The 24,070-nt window shown below is 34.0% G+C and overlaps 1 protein-coding gene across 1 annotated transcript in view; it reads right to left on the bottom strand.

Annotated features, from left to right (window-relative positions):
- LOC136032995 (DNA topoisomerase 2-like) overlaps positions 1-23,675 on the bottom strand; it is a 67,346-nt gene extending 43,671 nt beyond the window's left edge. The window contains exons 1-7 of the mRNA XM_065713521.1: positions 23,516-23,675; positions 19,919-20,043; positions 11,280-11,457; positions 9,087-9,543; positions 6,259-6,432; positions 3,172-3,708; positions 220-351 (exon numbers count right to left, since the gene is read on the bottom strand). Of these exons, the coding sequence (XP_065569593.1) occupies positions 220-351; positions 3,172-3,708; positions 6,259-6,432; positions 9,087-9,543; positions 11,280-11,457; positions 19,919-20,015 (1,575 nt within the window). The 5' untranslated portion in view covers positions 20,016-20,043; positions 23,516-23,675. The remainder of the gene's footprint in view (positions 1-219; positions 352-3,171; positions 3,709-6,258; positions 6,433-9,086; positions 9,544-11,279; positions 11,458-19,918; positions 20,044-23,515) is intronic.
- Positions 23,676-24,070: the final 395 nt, after the last annotated feature.

Below are 24,070 nucleotides of genomic sequence, written 5' to 3' on the forward strand. Positions count from 1 at the left end.
GGACTTTTAAACAATTTACTCTGTTCATTCCCTCGATTTGCATCTTCTGATTGAATAGGGTGTATACTTATAGCTTCTCCCAACTCAACAAAATGCACTGATTTGAAGATGTATCTGTAGTCACCAAATTTTTTAGAAGGGTGGCAAATCAACAGACTTGAAATTCTAGCACATCTAATACTTGCAAAGAAGAAAATTTTATTTGCGATATAGACTTACGTGGTCCTGATCAGTCATGATCATAAGCTTTCCATAGCGCAGGCTCTTTACATCATCCAAAGTGTTATATTGTTTCTTATACTGCAAGCCGAGGATTTTCCCTATATGATTGATTTCAGCATTTTCCATAATCTGAAAAACAGTTTGCAACAGATGATAAATTCATGTTCAAATTCGTAACTTTCTAATTGGAATTTTGAAGTCGATTCTCTTTGCATACATTCAGTACCGGGGGACCAGTACCAGGTGGAACAAATTTTATATATAAATCAGTGTCACGCGTATCCCCCCCAGAAATGCATACCCCTACACCTTGGTTCAAACAAGGAAAAACCATTTTGTGAGTGTTTTATAAATCTAGTCTTTTAATAAGAAAGATAGAAAGGGGATGGGCTTTTTTTTTTAGCTCAAGGGGTTCAATTCTCCCCATTGGATCGACATGCCTGCCAAGTGCAGAGGATTGGAATATCTCATTTTAATTTTCGGTTGCTGACAATAAATGCCATGGGGTTTTACAAACGAGAAAAAATATAGCCGAACCTAAAATTAAAATTTTCACTTCTTTAGAAAGGCTTATATAGACCTAATTTTTAAATACAAATTTAAAAAATCTAAATTTTGGAAATAATCCCTTAATCTCTTCTTGGTCTGGTTTGTCGATAAACAAAGAAAAGACTGGCTTATTAATCGTCAATCAGGCACCGTGTCAAATTTAAATCCTTACATCACTTTATTTGTGCTCGTCTTAATTTTCGATACTAAGGGTTCCAGCATCGCTCGATAAAACGAATTTTAGGCATAAAAATGGCGTCAGGAGCATTCCCCCTATCGTTAAAAAATCATCCCAGGAGGAACCAAATCCCCACACCTTGATTCAGCGAAAAAATATTTTTGCGTCAGAAAAAAATCTTCCTAAAGTCGTGTCCTATCTAGACCGTTGTTTTTAGTGCAGAAAATGTTAGTATGCCATTTTTCAGAAAAAAAAGGTTTTCTTAAACAGATCTTGAGAATATAAATATTTATATGTAAAGTACCAGGAGCACGGCGGTTTCGCCACTGGGTCTCAGCAAACGGCAGGCTCCTATATATGTGTTCTCATCGTCACTTGTCTTTTAGCCCCAGACAATTCGAGCCTTTTCTTGATGTCATGACGCCACCATAGCTTCGATACAGCCCCACCCCTGTGGATAACACTAATTCCTTCTTAAACTCCTGACCTATTAAGACGCTTTTACGGCCTGTCATTACTTCTTTTTCACGCATTTGCTTTAGCAGTTTAGATTCATACATAAGCATTTTATATACATTTAGCAGTTTAGATTCCTGTTCAACAAAGTGACACCAAGAAAAGTGTTTTCTAAGTAATCAACAAGGCCAACCGAACCCTTCTTCCTCCAAGCCTATTGACTTCAGAGGCAAAGGGGGTCGCTCCTTTTCGTTTCAAGTCTGTCTGCTTTATCTTGAACGTAACGTTGTAGCCTATATAACAAAGACTTCTGTCGTTGTTAGACGAGCAAAAACAGGTTCCAAGAATCTCAAATGAGATAAAAATACTGAAAACCGTATACTGAAAGTTATCACTAGCCTTCAGGATATGGAGCTTATGACCAAAGAAGAAAAGAGACTCTACAGAATTTTATCAATTTAAAGACCAATAGGGACCTCCAGTCGATTTTAGGGACTTTGTGGTGGCTCTAGAACTAACATAAAATAACATTTATTTAAGTTCAATTCAAAATATGTTGGCACTTGATAGTGATGTATATAAAAATAATATCACATACATTTTCCGAAATTGAGGCTTTTAACGAGTTTTCTAAGACTTCTTTTTCGAGAAAAAACAAAAACAAAAAAACACACAATTGTTGGTCGTTTATACACAAAAGATGCTCTTATTAATAGATGATAAGGGATGTACGAAGCAGGTGAAGACAGGTATATATATATATATATATATATATATATATATATATATATATATATATATATATATATATATATATATATATATATATATATATACTCAAGCGTTTACTAATCTGAAAACACTTATGAGATACTAAACAATTTTCGCTGAATTGGCTTTTTCTAATGTGCCTTAATCACAATTTGGAATTTTTAGGTATATCTAAAAAATTCCATAACCAAGACCAGGAACATACGCAGAATTTTAAATTTGAGAGAGGCAAACGTTTTGGGGGACAGAACCTGGAAACCTCGACATATTAAATGGAAAATAACAGAATCTAAATGGGTGAATTAGAGAAAGCCCAATGTTCTGTCTTCACCTGCTTCGTACATCCCTTATCATCTATTAATAAGAGCACTATAAATTTTTTTATTCTGAAAGACTAATTATAGAATAGAGTAAGCAATTACTGTGGCAATTCTACCTATTGTATGCAAAGACATAGTGTTTTGAGAGCTTGGGAATCATTCCTATTTGGGCATTTTACCGACGTGGAAACGTTCATTTTGGGTTTGTATTAAAAAAAAAAAAAAAAAAAAAAAAAAAAAAAAAAAAAAAAAAAAAAAAAAAAAAAAAAAAAAACGCTAAAAATAGATCTCTTAAGAGGGATTGCAACCGATTTTTTGGTCTTCTTAGCTATAACACAGATATCATTATACCAATTATGAGACGGATATTAACTTTCTGACGCGCAATTAACTTTCGAGTATGTTTTCATTTTTTATCTTTAGTCTCATATTTGAAAAACAGGAAATAATTAATAGTTAGTCGCCTTATACGAAATATACATAATTTCAAACTTAACTAGCTTATGTGACTACTAAAGTCGTCAAACTGTTATCGATTGCGTAAATATTACAACAACAAGACCATTACATGTGGTTCTTTCTGCAATCGAGCACATCCAGGGTGGAATCAAGATTACGCTCAGAGCTTCGGCATTATCCAAATACCACTATAGACAAAAATGAATTCATAGCTACCTGTTTTGTTGATGCATCACGAACATTAAGGAGTTTTCCTCTGAGAGGAAATACACCGTATTTGTCACGACCAATAACAGACAACCCACTAACAGCCAAAGTCTTGGCTGAATCTCCTTCAGTCAATATGAGGGTGCAATCATTTGAGAACTTCGTTCCAGCATCGTTGGCATCTTCCAGCTTGGGTATACCTTTGATTTTATTCGACTTCTTAGCAGTCAGGGTCTTCTGCAACATGTTTTGAGCTTTAAAGTTGGCAAATTGAGTGCAGGCTTCAACAATACCGCATTTAGCTACGGCTGTCATAAACTTGTCCGTCAAGGCGCATTTTGAACCAAAACTTTTGGATTGAAGGGTCATATTCTCTTTTGTTTGGGAGTCAAAGGTAGGATTGACAATGAGACAATTGACAAATACCCACATATGATTCTTAATTTGAAAGGGTTTCAATGTGACACTTGACTTGTTCTTTTTCTTCAGTACTTCCATCAAATTTTTAACAATCATGTCAGCTACATAATCAACGTGTCGACCACCCTAGAAAAGAATGTCACAAACATGAATTAGCATGTAAATTATACTGTTGTTACTAGTATTAACACTGAGTAGGTTTTCGACCACGAACAGTCTAGCATATAATTTTGACCAACAAACATACAGAATATATCTATATACAAAAAACAAACAAAACATCGAAACTACATAAACTAAGAACGCTCTGCTTCAGAACTCGTAGAATAATAATGGCCTATCTTCGTGCTTCATTTAAGACAAACAAATAGCATATTTAAAATCAGCTTTGTGTCTTTTTGGTTGTAATTAATTTAGATTTTTGTAGATGAATATTTTTTTCTTTCAACTGAAAACTGTTGCCAACGACTATTAGCAACTAGCAGGACAATGGAAAAGCGTCTGGCAAAGACACTGTACTTGCTAAATCAAAATTGGAACAAATATCAGAAGGGTCCGTCCCATGACAATATAAAAGTCTCGAGGCTGCTATTTTTTTTTCCATGATCGCCTATTGCTCTCCTATAATTCACTAGTTGTTTTTGCATCAAGCCCCCCCCCCCCGAAAAAAAGATATAGATAACGCTATTCTTTTTGTAAAATTCTAGTGCGTATCCTACGATAAAATGCTTAAAAGTTGACACGTCAAAGCCAAGAAAACGAAACAAAAAAGAAGTTACAATTGGGCCCGAAAAGAAATTAAAGACAAATGGATCTGTATGGCGGTTACCCACGAAAAAAAAAAAAAATCCTCAATAAAAAGATTTAACACAATATTTAGTGAATGCACAAACAAAATCAGTATATTTACTAAGTTTATTCCGTTATATTTAAACTATTCGAGAGAAACAAAAATTAACTACAAATATTAAACATAAGTTGCGAGAATTAGTAAATTTCAACATTCTAAATTTGTTTTTTTAAATTGATGTCACAAACCCATTAATATTCTGAAAACTTAAATTAGTATTTAGGCAGGAAAGCGCAGTAAGGGGAGGATCCCAAGGGAAATCTTTCAGAAACAACTCCACATTTTTTTCGATTTATCCTATACTTTCAATTTAATCCTAATACTGATTAGGTTTTCGTTTCACAAGAAAAGAAAATACTTACTTTGTTTTGATAACCAATAAGACATTTACAATTAGTTATTTGTTTCATTGAAGTAGGTTTTCAGTAAAATGCATATGTACTTTAACATGACAAGGGTTTCAAATCCAAGAATTCTTTTGACAAAGCTAGCAAAAAGTCGAAGATGAAACAGCAGCAAAAATAGAGTTCTACTATTTTATTTAATATACCAAGTGAATAATATTTTTCTAGGTGGGGTTAGTCCCGAAGCTTGTCAGTTGTTATCGAAGGTTATTGGTAATCCAATTTGCACTATTTACCAACTCCTTATCTCTATGGTCTTGATTTCATGAAGGACCACAGCGCTATTTGGCTGCAACTACAGATTTGTTGAGATAGCCGTTTTATCTCAAGGTATTCAATAATCACTGTTAAAAATTTTCCGCTTTGTACTTTTTGATGGACCACCAAGGTCTTACTAAGACCACCAAGGTCTTACTAAGACCACCAAGGTCTTACTAAGACCACCAAGGTCTTACTAAGACCAGCAAGGTCTTACTAAGACCACCAAGGTCTTACTAAGACCACCAAGGTCTTACTAAGACCACCAAGGTCTTACTAAGACCACCAAGGTCTTACTAAGACCAGCAAGGTCTTACTAAGACCACCAAGGTCTTACTAAAAGAGGATAGCTTGTGAGACATGAAGCTTGAACTGATCTTGTTTCTGCTGTATTGAGAGTAAATGACACTCCAACAGGTAACATGATGAGACAATTTACATTACAGTGAGGAGGAGGGAAACCGATGGAGTTAAGAATTTGTCATCTTGGAATTATCTTGCATTTCTTCTTTAATTTCAAAAGAAAAATCTTAAGGTCACCCCAAAATAGAAACGTGAGAGGTAGTTTTTATCCCTTTACTGAAAAATCATTAAAAATAACGATTTTAAAATAAATAAGTGCTGTAATTTGAGCATATCCGCAGGTCTATAATAATAAACGAGATCACAGTGTTCAATCTTAGTTGAGCTAAAGCATGAAAAAGCTTTACGCAGAAGTGTGAGAAAATTATGCAACTTTGTTTATTCCAAATACATAACTTACATTAAGATAAAAGTTAAAGTAAAACAACAGCTCACAGAGACAGTTTTCTTAAAAAAATTCTCTTTTCACAATTTTTTTTATGGAAGTTATTGCTCTCACCTTCAATACTGCAGATCATACATCTTAAATCGGCAGAATTTGGGAAACCATATTGAAATCAAGATTACGAAAATCCATTTTACACCTAATACTTTTGTCAGGTTTGAGCTCATATTATTCTCAGGAAAATTTCTCCTCCCCCCCCCTGGTATGCAGGTATTATGCACCCAGTTTCGCACCTAACTAGCAAACTCATTGTCATTAACTTATATTATTACATTACTGTCAAGTCAAAATACGTTTCGAATTTCTGGAACTAACCACTTTTATAAATAGCTTTTAATATACACAGAAAAGTATACCTTTGTAGTTGCAATACTGTTGACGAAGGAAACTTGCTGGAACCCTTTATCAGAAACAGCGACAGCCACCTCCCAACGATCATTGACAGTTTCATAAACAGGTTTTATAGGATTGCCAAGATCATCTTTGACGTCTTTCAAGTATAAATCAACATAGTCTTTGAATAACTTAATCTGTAAAAGGAAAATGACAACATTATTTTGACATATGATACATCCAAGTTCAGTGACTGAGATGCAGGTTCTTTACTATTGTTGACAAGTCACATCTACACCCAATGAAAATATAATTTAAGAAGTAGCAAGATGAATTTTGCTTACTATTTTTCGATAACTACTTTAGACTACTGTACAACTTTTCTTACAACTCCTCTAAATTGTGACAAAATTAGGAGAGTAAAAAAGAATAAAAACGGAATTCAAATCAAAAACTTCAAACGACAATCCCATAGTATTTTTTACATATTTGGATTCTAAATGAAAAATGATGCACATTTTGTATAAAAAAAAACTTTGTTCAAAAACACCCCAATTAAAAGTGACCAAGACTTGTAAGTCCGTTGTCATAGTTACTTGACGACCATCATCCAGGCTCTTAGATATTTATCAGTTTCAATAAAACTGGGATACCCTATATACCTAATAAAATATATAAGTACTATTTTCTTTACACATAGTAGCTATCCAAGAAAGAAATCGTTCAGTCCATTTCTAATCGTACTGACCCATTAAAAATTGGTTTTGCCATGTATATAAATCAAAACAAGACGCAAAAAAAAAAAACGAAGAAAGAATAAAACAGCATACATCTTCACAGCAAATTAGGAAAGTAATTTTTTTGTTAAATCATTGAAAGTTGTCTTTGAGAGGCAACAATTATACAGAAGGTGAAAACAGAGATTAAAAATTGAATAAAATTAAGAGCTTATTGAGGGCTGAAGACCTCTCACTTCCGAGGACTCGTGGTTCAACCAGGTAGGTGTAGGTACTTCAAAACATTGGCCGTTACTTGCCCATTCTAAAAGTTTTTTGAAATTTTTGACAAAATAAATACAAAAAAACGTATTAGGATCTTTTTGTTCGATTTTTCTTTTTTTGCAAACGTAAGTGCAATCTACACACAACAAAAGAGAGCCCTCTCTTCCCGAAAAAAAAAATGTGGGTCTTATTTCCCCCTTCTCCTGTGATAAGAAAAGTAATAAGGGTCAAACTTCTATGGTTTTTATCGAAACCGTGAACATATGGCTAAATTAATAAATATGATATTATTCTTGAAGATCTACAGATAATTCGTGTCTGGAGCAAATTTTTTTTTGCTTTTCCTTGAGAGCCTACAATGTGGACACTGAAGTTTGCTTTTGTTGAATAGCTCTGTTCAAGTTGATGAATAAAATTTGGAAACCAATACAAACAGTGTTGGAAAAAGTGTACAATTTTGGATGAGTTTGTTACTTCATTTTAAGTGTCTATGATGGAGCCAGAGGAATAACAACACACATACCTTCTAAATTTATCAGATTTCTCGTTGCTTACTCTTTGCTCCTTTCTTAGTAGTGATTAAAAGTTGCCCCACGGCAAGAAAATCAACTTTTCAACTAACAAAGACGGAATTATATTTTTTTAATCCATCGATCATTAATCCATTAAGAGTTGATAAAAAGTAGTTAACTTGAGTTTTGTATGGATACCCTCAGGACCAGAAGCGGTTTTTAGGAGGGGACACTCGCACCGGGCGCTGAAATCCTAGGGGTTGCAAAATTTCAAATAAATAATTTAATGGTTATAATCATTTCATAATCTTTAAAATCCTTTTTTTATTAAAAAAAAGTAAAGGGGCAGTTGGCAATAAGTATAAGCAAATTCAATCCGAAATTCTGATCTTCCAAAATCTTCATCCCATTCCTTGAAAAGAAAACTATGTAGACCAAATTTAATTGATTTAAAGTTTTTTTTGTGATATTCTGCATTACATTTTTTTTTTAATAAATCAAAATTTTGTTAAAATTTGACCTAAAAATCCTTCGGAGACAGAGGCGGGGGGCCCTAATCAAGATTTCGCTCCGGGCACCGTAAAGGGTAGAATCACCACTTAAAAAATCACTAGGGCCGTTGAATTCGAGTGAGAAGTATTTTAACGAACTTTTAGATTTTAGCATTAAGAGCGAGTTGTTGAAGAGGGGGCAACCACCCCACCCCCCCCATATACATGATAATTTCAATTCGTTTTAAGCTCTAATGTTGCTCTTTACTTTCAGTCAAAAAATTAATTATTAGTTATTAAATTAACACAAATTTAGTTATTAATAATGCATTGGACTGGTCTTTGGTTATTCTACGGACACTGCGCAGGTTTTTAGGTGTCTAGTTTGGAATTAGGCAACAATATATGTCTCCCACATATGATAACTTAAGCTACTTTACATAAATTTATTTATGGTAGTAATTACCCTTTTCCATATCATATTTTCAAAATAGCACTCTTAAACTCAGACTGCTATATTAGGTGAAAAATAAAGACTGGAAACAAATTCCTCAAACTACTTCAAACAAGTAATTTTGACAGAGCAAGCTCTGGCAAACTGATTCCTCATGAATGCATTCCAGATTTTGATAAATCTTCATACAGACTGAGAACTGACATAATTGATCAAATAGTGTTTTCTTTATATTATTAACATTAGATTTTAGGGCAATCGAAAACACATTTGATCTTTTTTTTTCTAGAATACGCATACAATCTAAGACTAAATCAAATAATTCCATATAAGCTGTCACAAAGAACAATAAATAGGAAACAATGAAGTAATAAGAGAGATCAATAGCATTACCGGTAACCTTTTTCCATTGAGAAAGACCTTGACTCCTCTAGATGAAGCAGCAACGTCAAAAGCTCTCCTCGACATCAGCCCCACAATATCTTTATCTAACTTCTCCATTTTGAACTTCTTCAAATCTGGAGAGAAAGTAATCTTTGTATAATCCTCTCCAGTTGCATCCTTAATCTTAGGATCCGTCGTCTTTGTCATATTATCTGTCCAAACTTGCTTAAAATGTCGCTTATATTGTTTTGTAGATGTTTCTACTACAAATCGATTACTAAAAATGTTACAAAGTTTGGCGCCGTAGCCGTTACGACCACCTGTGACTTTTTGATCGTCATCATTGTAATTGGATGATGTCAAAAGGTGACCAAAAATCATAGAAGGAACATACATCTTTTCATCTTTATGTTCAACAACGGGGATACCTTGACCATTGTTATAGATGGAGATCACATTATTTTCCCTAAATAAAACAACAAATCATTAGCTTTTATTACTACTATAAGCTTTTATTTGACGGGGAGGGGGGGGGGGCAAAATTGTAGTTTTATTCCAAATTTCAGAAGTTTCCATGGAAGAATCGTATTACAAAACAATTCAGGCTTGGCCTAAGTCTAAAATTAAAAATGATGAATTTGATTCTTTGTCAATAATTTTTGTCCTTTTTGACGAAGTAACCTTAGCGACCTCGCCTTGATTAGATACTATTAATACTCTTCAAGTCCTATTTAAGACATTAAAAAAAATTTTTAACACACATTGCTTCTTTTCTTAAAAAAGGAACAGTTAGTTGTCTTATTCAGACTAAATCAATTGACTGGATATATCAGTTGCCATGGAAAGAATTCATGCCCAATGTAATTTTTGAATGGGTCTTTCATTTGTGTTTTGTTTTTTTTTATTCACTTTTAGCTTTCGGTATGGTTGCTTCCAAAGGTTAGTATTTTCTTATATAATATTTTCTTTTAGAAATGAGGAAGGTTGAAAAGGTCTTGGCCGAAAATCCTTCTTTATTTTTCATATACTCACTGCCAAAATAATCCTGCTTGGTTTTGTCTTTTTGTTTTCTTCATTTTATAGTATGTAATTTTAGAGCTACCGAAAACCTTTTAAGAGCCTCCCAGTTTCCGAGGCAATGCTGCTATACGGAGACTCAATCATTTAAACTTAAGAATAAAGAAACTTTAGGAAATTTGCATTTATTTTGTAAAACTAGTAAATTTAAGCAAGTCCTAACTATTGAAGAACCCTTTCATACAAAGTTAAGCTTGATCATTAAAACCAAAGTGTTGAGGAGGGACATAGTCCCAGTAAAATTTGAATTATTCTGAGCATAATATTAATAACAAAGAACAATAACAAAAACTTTTGAAACGAAAGTATGTTAAAAAGGGCAAAAATTTTGAATAAGACACTGAATTAACAAAAAATACTTTTTAATACAAAAATGGTAATAAAAGTTTGAACTTTTTGGCTTCACACCCGGGAGCCTTTATTGACAAAAAAAAAAAAAGAAAAGTAAAAAAAAGACTAGTTTAAACAAAGCAGAAAAAAAACACACAACAGATAATGTATGAAAAACCAATAAAAAAAAACGAAAGGAAAACTTTTTTTATAATGTAAGTTCAGTGAGACAAAATGCCATTGTGTTTTCGTGCTTTACTGCATTAGATTTTGTTTAGAAGTAGATTTTCTTTTTCTTTGTTTCTATATATCGTCTGTTGTGTTTTTCGTTATTTGTTTTATGCAGGCTATTTTTCCGTAAATAAAGGCTTCCAGATGTGAAGCCTAAATATTTTGATTTTCATTATTCTCTTTATATTAATATTATTTTTCACTGTCTAATTCAAAAACTTTACACGTTTTTAATTTATTTTCGTTTCAATTGTAAATGGAAAGGCAGTGTAGTCGAAGAAATTATTAACATTATTTGCATTTTCTGTTAATAATACAATTTTCTGTTCAGATGTTACAAAAGGTAATTGGTAAATAAAATTCAGGCATTTACCCATTTACAATGTTTATTGCCCTGCAAAATGCTTTCACGAAAACAATAATCAAACTTATAGCGCGAAAAGCGGGATTTAAAGGGTATACCACCTTGTCTTTGTTTTAAATTTTGATGTTGCTCTTTAATTTCATTTGAAAAAAAATATTTGTTCATTTTTTGTTTAATATCGGTTATAAATGCTAACTTACGGGTCAATGTCGATTTTTATCACATCCATAGAGGGATCTCTCTGTTTGTTGTCAGCAGCATTTACAAGGATCTCGTCAAAAATCTTGTACAAGCCAGGGACATATGAAATTTCTCTTTGAACCAAACCTTCTTCCTGGTCATAAACCCACATCTGCTCTTGGGCAACCTCAACTGAGCCTAAAAAAATGACGAAGGATTAACATTAAAACACAACCATGATTTGAAAAAAAGGGAATTTGAACACCCCTCCTGATGTAACAACGCTGAATATGTCCCAATCTCCTGTTGTTATGAGTAAAAGACAAAACTTTGTGCATTGCTGTTGGCAAAAAGTTGAATGAACAAGCTGCATTTCAACTGGAGTATACCCATCTCATCAACAGTCAAGTATACCCATATGATCAAAATCAAATCAAGTATACCCATATGAGCCCTTTTTCTTGAAGCATTGTGATATAAGATCTAAACTTCATCATAGGGAGGGGGCTAAGGTGGTGGTAGTCCCCAAGTTTTCTCAGTGACGTTTTCTGTGATATTAAAATTAAAATAGACTTAATTTATGCAGTATATGAGAGTGGATGCCCAATTAGTAATGCTATTCACTTTTGAGTCTCACTTGGTTCCATTGAACAACAGTTCCATGCCTTTTGTTTCATCATAAACACAAAAGCCACTAGTGACTTTTCTCATTTTTTTTCAAGAATTAAGAGAGTCCATGTTGTTTTTTCTAAATTTATTTTTTTTTTGGTTTCATTTAATCACAAAACCCAAAACCTGAAAATCTCTTTTGATGTAGACAAAATCCACATTCACCACTACGAATGGCTCCCAAGTCATCTGGGCCTTTTACCCTTGCACGACATTATTCTGCCAAGTCTAAAGGAATTTTCTCTTCCATTGAAAATTTTCTTGATTATAATTGTTTACAGCCATTCTTATGGTTTCAACATTATTTGGAAAATGTTCCCATTTCTAGTGTGAATATTTTAGCTCTTAAGGGGATTTGATACCTTAAAGGATTACTATTTCGTCCAATATAAACCTTTTTGAGTTTCTGTGGCCAAGCTATAATGTGGCCAGGCTAGAATGGGCAGTCTAGCCATAGATTATAGAGCTTGAGTAAGAAATCCGAGCAAACAACAGAAAACTAAAAGCCGACACCAACTCTCTCGAAAACATTAGAAAAATGTTTAGCTTCCCCGTTTCGTTCTGAAGATCGAGATATTCAAATTAAATGAAACTTACATCATTAGGAAGTGTGAATTTTGTTTTTTCAATTGAATGAAGCAGAATTTCCTTTTTAAAGTTCAGGAAGGGGCAGTAAGTCTAGGCTAGTGTATCTAAAACTTTTAAGAAGTTCCCATTTCCACTTTTAGTGATTCATCCCACCACTTTTAATGACTTCATCCCACGATCCATCCCACACATGTTTCAATGAATGCTAACTGGAAAATATTTGCAATTACAACTGCAATGGCATATAATATACAGCTAAAGTTGCCTGATGAACCAGCTGTTACTTTATAACTGCATACATCAATCAAACAGAGTTTGGCATATTCATGGATTACAGGTTGCAGTTCACACCAAAAAAAGAAGAAGAAAATTGTCAGTCAATTCTTCTTTAAGTAAGGGCGTGGGTTCCCTGGAAAAAAAGGTCCAAGAACGACCCAACACATTAGTTTTCCAATCGACTGAAACTATCAAGGGTGGTTATCTGTGACCAAATATCAATGCTCTAATAAGAATAAAAAAAGAATTTGTTTTGCAGAAGCAAGAGTATTTGGGGGACCGAAAATGGGCCAACACTTTGATGTCCCTCATCAGTTTGACACTTACAGTTGGAAGCCCCTCAGCTAAGATGTAAAATGTTAGTTTAGGAGCATGTTCCACCAAAAAATGGGCATGAAAAAGGCCACGATCTTTTCTTCTGATCAGCTCAAAACCTACATCCCGAAGTCATTGCTCTAATAAGACTCCAATACACACATATACACGCAAAAAAGGCTCCCCCAAGGCCAAAAAATTTTTCCCCAAGGGTCTTGACTTGGAAAGAAATTGGATTGAGGGCACCGACTCCCTAATTATGAGCCAAATACTTTTCTTTTGATTGGCTTGAAAATTCTATCTAAAATTCTTTTGGCAAAAGGTAACCAATTCACAAAAAATAAAAAATAAACGGTTCTTCTGAGAATGGGTCCCGAAAATAGCCAACTAACTCCTTTCCTTAACAAATTCAAATTTAAACCCTCCTAATTTCTTTGTCAAATAAAACCTGGCTCCCCCCTCCACCAAAAAAATTGGGACCCAAAGAAGGAACAAAAAATTCTTTTCCTATTGACTTCAAACTTTCAGGGATTGTTGCCTAGGCTAAGGGACCCCACATTGTTGTTGGAATGGGATGAGGCGGTTATTGCGGCAAAAAACTTTTTGTTCTTGATCAATTTTAATCTAACAGTCACAAATCCCAGGGTGAAAGAGAGTATGATGAAAAAGTATGGGCAAATTGGGCCTCGTTGGATCAAAAACTTTGTTTCAAAGATTCGGAAAAACCAACAGATTATTATTCCTTGGTCCACTACAGAAATATACTATAGGCTGGGCCAGGAAATCCTTTAAGGCCCATTCAAAACGATAGATTACTAATACCTTGATTTGGCGTGCATTGATTTAAGCCAATCAAAATTCGATGAAACATCTGATGGGCTGAAATTGGTTCTAGCTAAATGTCTTATTAGTAAAGTGTCATTGTGAAGGAGCTGAAATAAAGACGAAAACTTTGACCAAGGACAGGTTTTATCGATTTATGACTTCAGAAAAATTTCCGATGCAGTATATCGCGCTCCAATTCAAATGTATCTTGTTCTTGAAATATACTTTATATTAGCTTCGCTTAAATGGAAATGATAAAATTCTCCATCAGTGAAAAATAGCACAAATTGAAGCTGCAGTTATTTGAATTTACCAGCGATGCAGAGCTAAACTTAATCCTGACTCTCAGTCCAAACTTCTTATTAGCCAACTAAAAAAAAGCGATAAAGTAAATACTCAAGACGTCCTTTTATCTAAAAATTAACTTTAAAATATTTTCTGAAAAAAGGTTTTTTGGAGGGGAGTAAGGAGCCATGTTCAAACCTAAGTCCTATCATAATTCGAACTTCAAACCAGCAAAAAATGTTATCAATTTGGAAATGTACTCAAAACGAATGGAATTGAAAATAAACAGACACATTAAATATAATAATAACAGATTGTTATTTACATGAATATTTATATATTAAAACGATCAAAAATTAAAATCAATAATTAAGTCTAACTTAAACCAACCAGGAATTACAGCAAACAGGAGAAGGGCTATCGCCCCCAAGCCAAGGTCATTTGGACTTTACTGAAAACGATTTGTATTTTGAACATTTTTGAGCATCTGTTCTGAGTTTATATTAAGAGTAGTGTTATTCTCCCTCACTCTCAAACCTTATGGATGGCTTGAGTGTCATTTACATTTTATTGAAAACGATAGGTTTTTTGAACAGTGGTTTTATTATAAAAAAAAAAATAAATAACCACCACAATAATCCATAAGACTGGAAATAACTAATGAAAGTGAACTGATTATTTAATATATAATGCTAATAATGCCTACAAATCTCATCTATTTTTTTCAATTTTGTAATTATAAAGAGAAAATGTTTTCAGTAAAGTGCAAATGATACTATAAACTTAAGAACATCCAGCAAGCAGCTGTTGCTCTTGTTAGTGGTAATTTTTGTTTGTTTTAAGTTTCAATTATATTTGGATGCTCGTGTTGGTTTTTAATATTAGGAATGTTAGCAGAATAACATTAGGAAAATAATTAGTAATATTAAGAAAATAATTTAAGCCAACACGAGCATCCAAATATAATTGAAACCTAAAACAAACAAAAATTACCACTAACAAGAGTAACAGCTACTTTCTGGATGTTCTTAAGTTTATAGTATCATTTGTACTTTACCGAAAACATTTTCTCTTTTATAGTTACAAAATTGAAAAAAATAGATGAGATTTGTAGATAATTGTAATAATTTAAGAATGTTTTCCAAGTTTTCTCCAGTTTTTCTGCTTAAAAAAAAAGAAATATTTAGTTGTGATTTAAACGTTGGACAAATGATGAATATCCAGTCAAAGATTTCAACCCACTATAGTTCTGTGTAATACATTTTTTAATACAGTCTTGGAGGGGAGGAAAGAGGCCTCATTACGCATTTGAATTGAATATCTGAGGGATTTCTGGTCTTCTACAGAGCTGAAGCTATCCTAACTTGCGCCCTGTAGACAACTTGAATATACGCGCTTCTTAACCTACCATTTTATTGAGAAAATCCCTGTATACTATATTTTGCTGTAATAGTTTGTTTAAACACCTGCATGTCAGCATCATTCGTTAAAAAGAGTTATTTTGTTGTCTTAAGAAAAAGACATCACCGACCAATGCAAAAGTGAACTTTTGGGCGATAAGCGTTGATATTGGAGGAAGTATGGGCCAGACTTGTCACCAGGAAGCTAAAAAATTGTTAAATACCACATTTACTGCACATACAAAGGTTGTGCAATATCATCTTAATATGTTATGACTTCGGGCTTTTACATTCCAATATGACCTTGTGGTGGTCCCTGTTGAGCTGACAATGTACAATAAAAAGTAGACATGATTCAAGATCAAGTGGGGGATTAGTTACCCATGGGCTTGTTTCAATAAGATATCTTACTTTATCATAAATCTCGGAATGGAACCTCACAAAATACAGAAAAGTTGACATTCATTTAAATGGGGAATAAGAGACATGTGCTTTCTAAAGGTTTAATTCATATTCAAGAATCTGGTATATTATTTTTCTGCAGTCTTACGTTTTAATGTTCTAAAAATCTAAAGTAAGATAACTTTTACTACGATACCTGAGATTCAGCTCTGTCAATTTACCACATTATATTTTTAAAACTTTATTCTCATTGTTTCTTAGGTTGAAAGATGATGGCTTCAAATTGCTCAGTTATGCTCAAATCAAAGATAATTGAATAAGATTAAATACTCTTTTTTCAAAGCTGTTTTGCCTTTTGCCCTTCATTTGTAGTCCATATAAATTGAAAAAAGATACCATAGTTTATAGCGTTTAGGGAATAAACTTGATCCATCTTGAAAATTTCCCTGCATAAGCTGTATTTTTTTTATTATTATTATTATTAATGGATTCAGTTGGAAATTTATCATTTTACGAAATGCGTGGTCTAGAAATTCTCTAACCCTTTTCATTTTTGAACTATTAGCTAAGAAATGAAGTGACCCAATTTTAACTTGGATAAGCAGAGACATCTATCCAACATGGACACGCCTGTTCCAGTAGGTTTCTGTGATACATTTGGAGGAGGAAAAAGGCCCCTCCAATGTACACTCAACAGGGCCCACCAGTGTGTACAAATATTCTGTGAGTTAAAAACCTTCTCCAAGTAATGGGTTAAATTGCTTGGTGATGCAGAGCACCATCACGAGAGGACGATCCTCTACAAGAAGACCTGCAGCAGGGTGTAAAACCTAGATCTATGGACAGCTGCCTTTGCAAAGGGCTGCCTTGACCCTGCAAGACTGGGGACCTTGCAGTCGACTCTATCCCTGCTTGAGGAGTGGCGCCCCTTGAGGAAACTATAGCCTAGTAAACAACACAGCATTTGCATGGGATTCTGATTAAGAGATAATTCTTCTGGACTTTGTCTGGTTTTGGTAGTCATTTTCATGCTAAAAAAAAACCTCCTTCTATCTAATCTATCTACCATGGTTGGCTCTCCATAGTAACATAATATTCATAGACATGAATATATGAGTTGGATGTGATATGCTTGAGACTGTCTGTACAGGATTTCGACTCTTGTTGATAGAAGAACATCACTAAGTGCTGAAAACAATGTTATGACCAAGATGGGCCAAGGATTGCACAAATCCTCCATTCATACTGGAGGTCCCAGGGACTTGCAGTCTGGTTCTAAGCCAGCTTAAGCACTTTGGTGTAGACTCAAGAAGATGTATTGGTCCCCATACTGAACTGGTATCCAGGACCAGTGCTTTTCCCAAGGCCAAGAGAATTTCAATGATTTAAAGAACATAAAAAATTGGAACTTGGAATGTTACAACAACAAAAATATACTTTAGTATGATGTTTTGACTAAAAAATTCTGACAACTCAAACTGGACTTATTAGAAGTTTCAGAAACTCCTATCCCAGGGTAAGAAGCATGAAATTAGGGGATATATAATTTATTTACTCAGGCAAGAAGGATGGGGTACATGGACAGGGAGTAGGGCTCATGATGAACAAGGAAGCTGCTAAGTCTTGTTTAGGCTGGGGAGGTATTAATAATAGAATATTAATTGTTCATTTTATGACTAAAAAGTTTCAGTTATAATATTATATGCCTCTGTAGAACTGACTGACAGAGATACTAGTGACTCAGATGAATTTTACTTACAGTTACAGGAGCAAATAGACAGAGTCCCAGGTAGAAATATGGTGTTTATATTAAGAGATTTTAATGGGCAGGTCGGTAGAAATAGGGATAGATGGTATCCTTGCCTAGGTACATTTGGTTTTGGAAAGGAAAACAGCAATGGCTACAGACTACAATTTTGTAGGTATAAAAATCTAGTTATAACCAATATGGTGTTTGGTCAAAAAATGGCCCATATGTTAACATGGTATTCACATGATGGTGAATACCATGTTAACTGATATGTTATTTATTGTTATTTATATATTTAATATAGTTATATGTTATTTATCATATCATGATATGATATTGAGAGCTGTTATTGATATTAAAAGTAGAGATCACATTTAGTAGTGTCTAGAGTTAATTTAAAGCTGAAATTTTGGATGGGTAACTGCCTCCTGGGAAGCCATGATGTTGGCAGACTCCAGGATGCAAATTTGAGAGAAACTTTCCAGGAACAGTTGAATACAAAGCTGGAGTTTAAAATTTGACAATGTGGACAATGGTTGAAATAATTTTAGGAAAACAATTCTTGAAGTTGCTGATGGTGTCTAAGGGAACAAAGTTAGAAGCATGGCTAGGAATATTTGTGAAGAATCTTTATATTTGATAGACAGAGAGAAGGGGCTCATACAAGGATTATCTTAGTGACAGATCATATGAAAACAAAAGGAATGTTAAGAAAATGGAGAAAGCATTGAAATATGAACTAAGGAGGTGTGAAGTGCAGGCCATGGATAAAATTGCCATGAATCTGGAAGATGCAGGTAGACGGCATAATAGTAAAATATTGTACTGGCATGTTGATACATTGAGAGCAAGTAGTCAATCTGGACTTGTCCCAGTTAAAGATATGAATGGGGCCTCAATTAGCAAGGAGTTAAAGAGTGATGGGCAGAATATTTTGAGTTTATGCTAAACCAAAATAGAGTTGCAGGAAAAGATATAGAGGAAATGAAAAAGTTTGTGATGCCTTGGACATAAGGAAGATTTGTTTTGTGATGAAAAATTAGCAACAGTACTAAAAGGATTAAAAAATAATAAGGCTCCAGGTGCTCATAGTGTGGTAAATGAGTTTCTTAAATATGGTGGCTCTAGGGTTAGAAATAAGTTACTGTAGATTATGAATATGATTTTCTGAAAAGGGGAAGTACCTAGGGATTTTAGGAAAACCTTAATTAAACCACTGTATAAGAAAGGTGATAAGAGTGAGAGGGACATATGAGGCAATAATTATTGAGATGCTGTAGACAAAGTTATAAGAGAAGAACAGTGTGGTTTTAGAAAAGGTAGAGGATGTGTCAACTAAGTTTTTACTCTTAGGTTAATAATTGAGAAGTGCCTGAGTTATCAAACACCTTTGATCATCAGTTTTTAATGACTATGAGCAAGCATTCAATTCTTTGATAGGAGAGCTTTAGCAAAGATCTTATCCTTATATGGTATACCAAACAAAGACACTAAAGTGATTAGTGCTATGTACAAGAGTAACACTGCTGCAATTATGGAATGAGGTTAGCAGCTGGTTTTGTGTAATAACAGGAGTTAAGCCAACTGACCATATTTCAAACAGTAGGCTGTACAAAAAGTGTGGTTCAAACTCACTTTCTATGGCCAAAATTAGAGAAAGATTGAGATGGCATGTTTTGCAGATGAAGGATAACAGATTGCCCTTACAGGGCAATCTTCCAGAGAGGGTGTAAAGAGGGAAACTTTGAATAGATTGGAATGGAGGAGTGTGTGTAACAATGTTGGCCTCAGCTTGGTGCTGCAATGAGTTGTTAGTAGTAGTAGTAGTTAAGGAAGCTTTTACAGAAAAACTAATTTCAGCAATAACAATAGCTGTGGCCAGGACAATATCTTTAACCTCCAATTTAGTTTACTTTAAACATTTCAATTACAATTTACCATAAAATTCAAGATTCAGAATACAATTTATACATTAAACCTATGGTCTTCTGTGTCTGCTGAACAAAGTTGAAAGCCCTTCCTTTAGCAAACAAGAACATCAATACCACATTCAAAATATTAGTATAAATAGTATAATGCTTTAAAAATGAATACAAGTTTATTTACTTTTTAAAACTGAATGGAGAGATGTAGAAGAAGAAATATTTACCAATGTATGTATCAGGTCTGAGTAAAATGTGCTCCAACTGACTCTTCTTTTGGTAAATTCGTTCAACTGACAGCCTTTTATTACTTGAATCAGCCATCTTTGTACCTAAATATGACAAATGTGACCTAGAATGAAAATAGAAATAAAAACTGAACTGAAATAAAAACATGTTCAGGGGATGAGTCAAGACTGATAGAAATAGCATTTAGAACCATAATAATTCTGAGAGGGAGTTCTTTGGATTAACTGAATGGAAGATTCCTATTCATGCATGGGTAAGTATAAGTTAAGATAAATTCATAAATATTACATCACAGTTGCTAAACTTAAATATATCTAAAAATAACCCAAATAATGGGTCTAGTGTTTTCATAAATACAGAAACCCAAAACAATCAGAAATTACAATAAATAACCAAGTCAAACTCAAAACATGCAGAAATTAACATGAGTAGGGCTCAAAACCCCTATGTATTACCAAGGACAGAACATAATTTGCACTTTACTAAAAAAATACAAACAAATGTGCATTATCAGTTTAATATATACATATACTGATATTTCTTGTACTTTATTTAAACAGATGATCTATTTTGCAAGGTTTCATGGTAAAATTATGAATTTATATTATTGACTTACTAATAAAGTGAACATACCACTTGATGCCTTTTTTATGCTCTTTATAAATATAATAATTGCTTCTATTGCAGATTCAAATTTAAGCTCTAAAAAAGATGAATTTTCAATGAAAGTATGAGTTATCAGTTATTTTCTGACAAAATGGGCTAATACTATGTTTTCTCAGTGCCATCTTTTCTTGGTTGTTTTCAAGAAAATAATGCTACATTTTCTCAGTGCTAAAATTATTTATAATAAGGTTAGTTTAGGTCAAAAAGTAATTAAATTTGAATTTGCAATAGAAGCAACTATTATATTTGTAAAGAGCATAAAAATCAGGCATCAAGTGTTACATTCACTTTATTGGTAAGTCAATAATATGAACTGTCATAAATTTACCAGTTTCACTTTTATAACACAGAGATTTTTGAGAGTCACCAAAGAGGAAGAAGGTGTGGTGGTACATCAAAATACATTCCCAGGACATACTTTAGTCTGTAAACCCACCCCTCAAAGTTTCATTTTCCTAAGCTAACCCCTTTCAAAGATAGCAAAAAATGGCAACACAAAATTTTACCAAAAGTAAAAAGCTCCACATCTTTGTTCAATCCCAATTTATGAGGTTTCAAACATCTGAGAAATATCTTACAGAGCAATACAACATTCCAAATGTAAACATTACTAATATAAGGTGCATTATAAGCCAATCATTGCCTGTCAAAAAGGTTGGGGCCACTCAGCAGCCCATCCAACAAGCAGGAGCAAGCTATCAAGAATCAACTCACAGCTGACCCCCTCCCATTCTTTTCTCTGTCCAAAATCTAATCTTGAAAAAATGCATTCTACAAAGATCTTATGAGCTTTGTCAAGAAATTCAGTTTAGGACAGATGCATCACAGGAAGATCAGGAGAACAGAAGTCTCAGCCACTGAACTCAGATGCCAAACTGAACTAGGAGAGCCAAACTTGACTATCAACTGCAGAAAGGTAATCTCAAAAAACTCTTGTGTGTCTGGGTGGGAGATACTCTCACCAGACCATGGAATGTTAGTTGCTCTATCTGCTAGCCCTGTACATACTGTAAAAAGTGACAAAGTGAATATGGATAAACTAACAAGCATTGATTAACTTTCTGATTTGTTCAGTCCTGATTCATTCAAGTCCTTCACAAATGAAAACGCCAATCCAATCAACAATAGTAGATCCTGCAGCAGTTTCTTGTCCATTGAAGATGAGCTGGTCCAAAATATCTACAATTACCAAAAGGAAACAAGTAAGTCAAGATTTTTCTGCTCTAATCACAAACATTGACATACTTCCTAACAAAATCAAAAAGCTGGAATCTATGATTTATGCAAATAACTGTGATGTTATACTCCTTACTGAAGTCTGTCCTAAGAACTGAAGAAACAAGCTCCTAGACTCACATGTTAATCTGCAAGGTTACCACACTATATCCAATCTATCATCCAATCATTGCTGCTGTGAACATATGCATTAGTCAAATCCTTGTATGTTGTCACCCCTATTGAACATCCCAGTGGATTCCCTTATGCTGAAACTATATTCTTCAATATTTCAGTTCCACAGAGTAAAAACCATCCCACTGTTAGAATTGGCTGTGAGTACAGAAGCCCAACATCACCTTCACCCAAGCAAACAAATGCAAAGCTAGCTGAGCTCATTCAGAAGATTGCAGAAACCCATAAAGGTGACCTATTAATTGTGGGCAAACCCTAACCTGCCAACCATCACCTGGAAAGACCAATTCCCCTATGTCACCTCTGATACTGTGAATCCAATCATAGATATGATCCATGATGCTTGCTTCCACCAAATTGTTGACCAACCAAACTGTTTCATGAGTGGGCAGCTTCCAAGCCTCCTAGACCTAATATTTCTTAGAAGACCAAAATCCCTTCTTTATACTAAGTACATGCCCCCAATCAGGAAAAGCAACCATGTTGCCATAGGAATAAAAATAACATTCCTCAAAGTAACTAACAGATACATCAAAAGAATCTTCATAGACTATGAGAAGATTAGAATAGATCTCAGCAACAACTCCTGGGATGATGTCCTAATTGACTCTTCAGAACAACAATGGCAATGCTTCAAGGAATTACTGCTAAACAAAGTTGAGCAGTAAACTTCAAACAAGCTCATCCCAAAACTGCAAACACTACCAACAATGACAAAAGATATTAAGAATGAAAATAACCAAAAAAACAGACAATGGAAGAAGCACAAAAAGCATCCATCCTCAGAAAACAAAGAAAAATTTTCAAAGAGCAGGAACAAACTTAAAAATTTAACATGCAATTTATACATGAGCTTCAAATCTAAACTTGCAGACAAGGCTAAGACAAATACAAAGAAATTTTGGTGGTATGTCCCTAGCCAAGACCATGATAGACAAGGCATCAGGAAACTAGTAACTGAGGAAGGTGAAGAAATAACCAAATCGACAAGCTTGCAAACTCAATAAATCAGCAATTTGTTTCTGTTTTCACCATTGAAACTGATGGTCCTTTATCCCTCTTTATCTGATTACATTGTAAAATCCCCAATGGTAAGCATCACTCAATTGCTTACAGAGGTTCTTAGATGCTTACAGAAATTAGATACTAACAAATTGCCAGGACCAGATAACCTACATCCCAAGCTATTATACCATTTAAGATTTTGCTATACCTAGTCAAAGTTGATTTTTACCCCTTTGATTGCCCTTGTTACTGTCTCCCACTTATGCTACACCTTTATTGCATGTCACTACACAATGCCAAACTAGAGTCAACCTTTGTTCAAGAGTCTCCCTGGGAACACATGCTGGTTGACAGTAGTTTACTTGAAAATTTTACCGATTTCGCTGATCCTTTCATGAAGTTTAGCCTAATGAACATTGTGTAGCCTAGCTTAGACTCACCTAACTTGGAAAGATTGGCCTGTTCAATAGCCTATTAACTTAGGCAAATCTCACCTTAAGGAGCTTCGGTTTATGAAGTTCGTAGAATGGAAGTCTTGCAGAAGTTTACAGCTATGGAAGATCCTTAGATTAGGGAAGACCCATTTAACGCACTTTATTGATCTTTCCAAAATTTGTCTAGATATGGCGAAAGAATGGCGCCAAAATGTTTGAATTCATTAATGAAAGTGCAGAAAAAGAAGCTGCGAAATGTTAAATCCCTAATCCAAACGCATCGACTTTAAAATCGGGAAACGTTACTTCGGCAAAAAACAAATAAATTAGTCAACTTTGGATACAATCTAAGGCTGTATCTGTCCCAAATATAAGGGCTGGCAAACATTTGAAACTAAAACAAATATTGAATCCATAAATAACAGTTACTGGTGAATATAATGTATACTTCTTTTTTCCACACGTAAGGTCTATTTGATTTCAACCTGAGACTATAATATACCTTAATTACCCCTGTCCCATGATTCCTGAGCCTAGATATTTAACTTGAATTTTTAGGAATAAGTGGAGATGAAAATGTCACGTTAGGTAACGGAAAGTTTTATCAGGTGGGTA

The sequence above is a fragment of the Artemia franciscana genome, chromosome 11 (assembly GCF_032884065.1).
Source record: "Artemia franciscana chromosome 11, ASM3288406v1, whole genome shotgun sequence".
Classification (NCBI taxonomy): Eukaryota; Metazoa; Arthropoda; class Branchiopoda; order Anostraca; family Artemiidae; genus Artemia; species Artemia franciscana.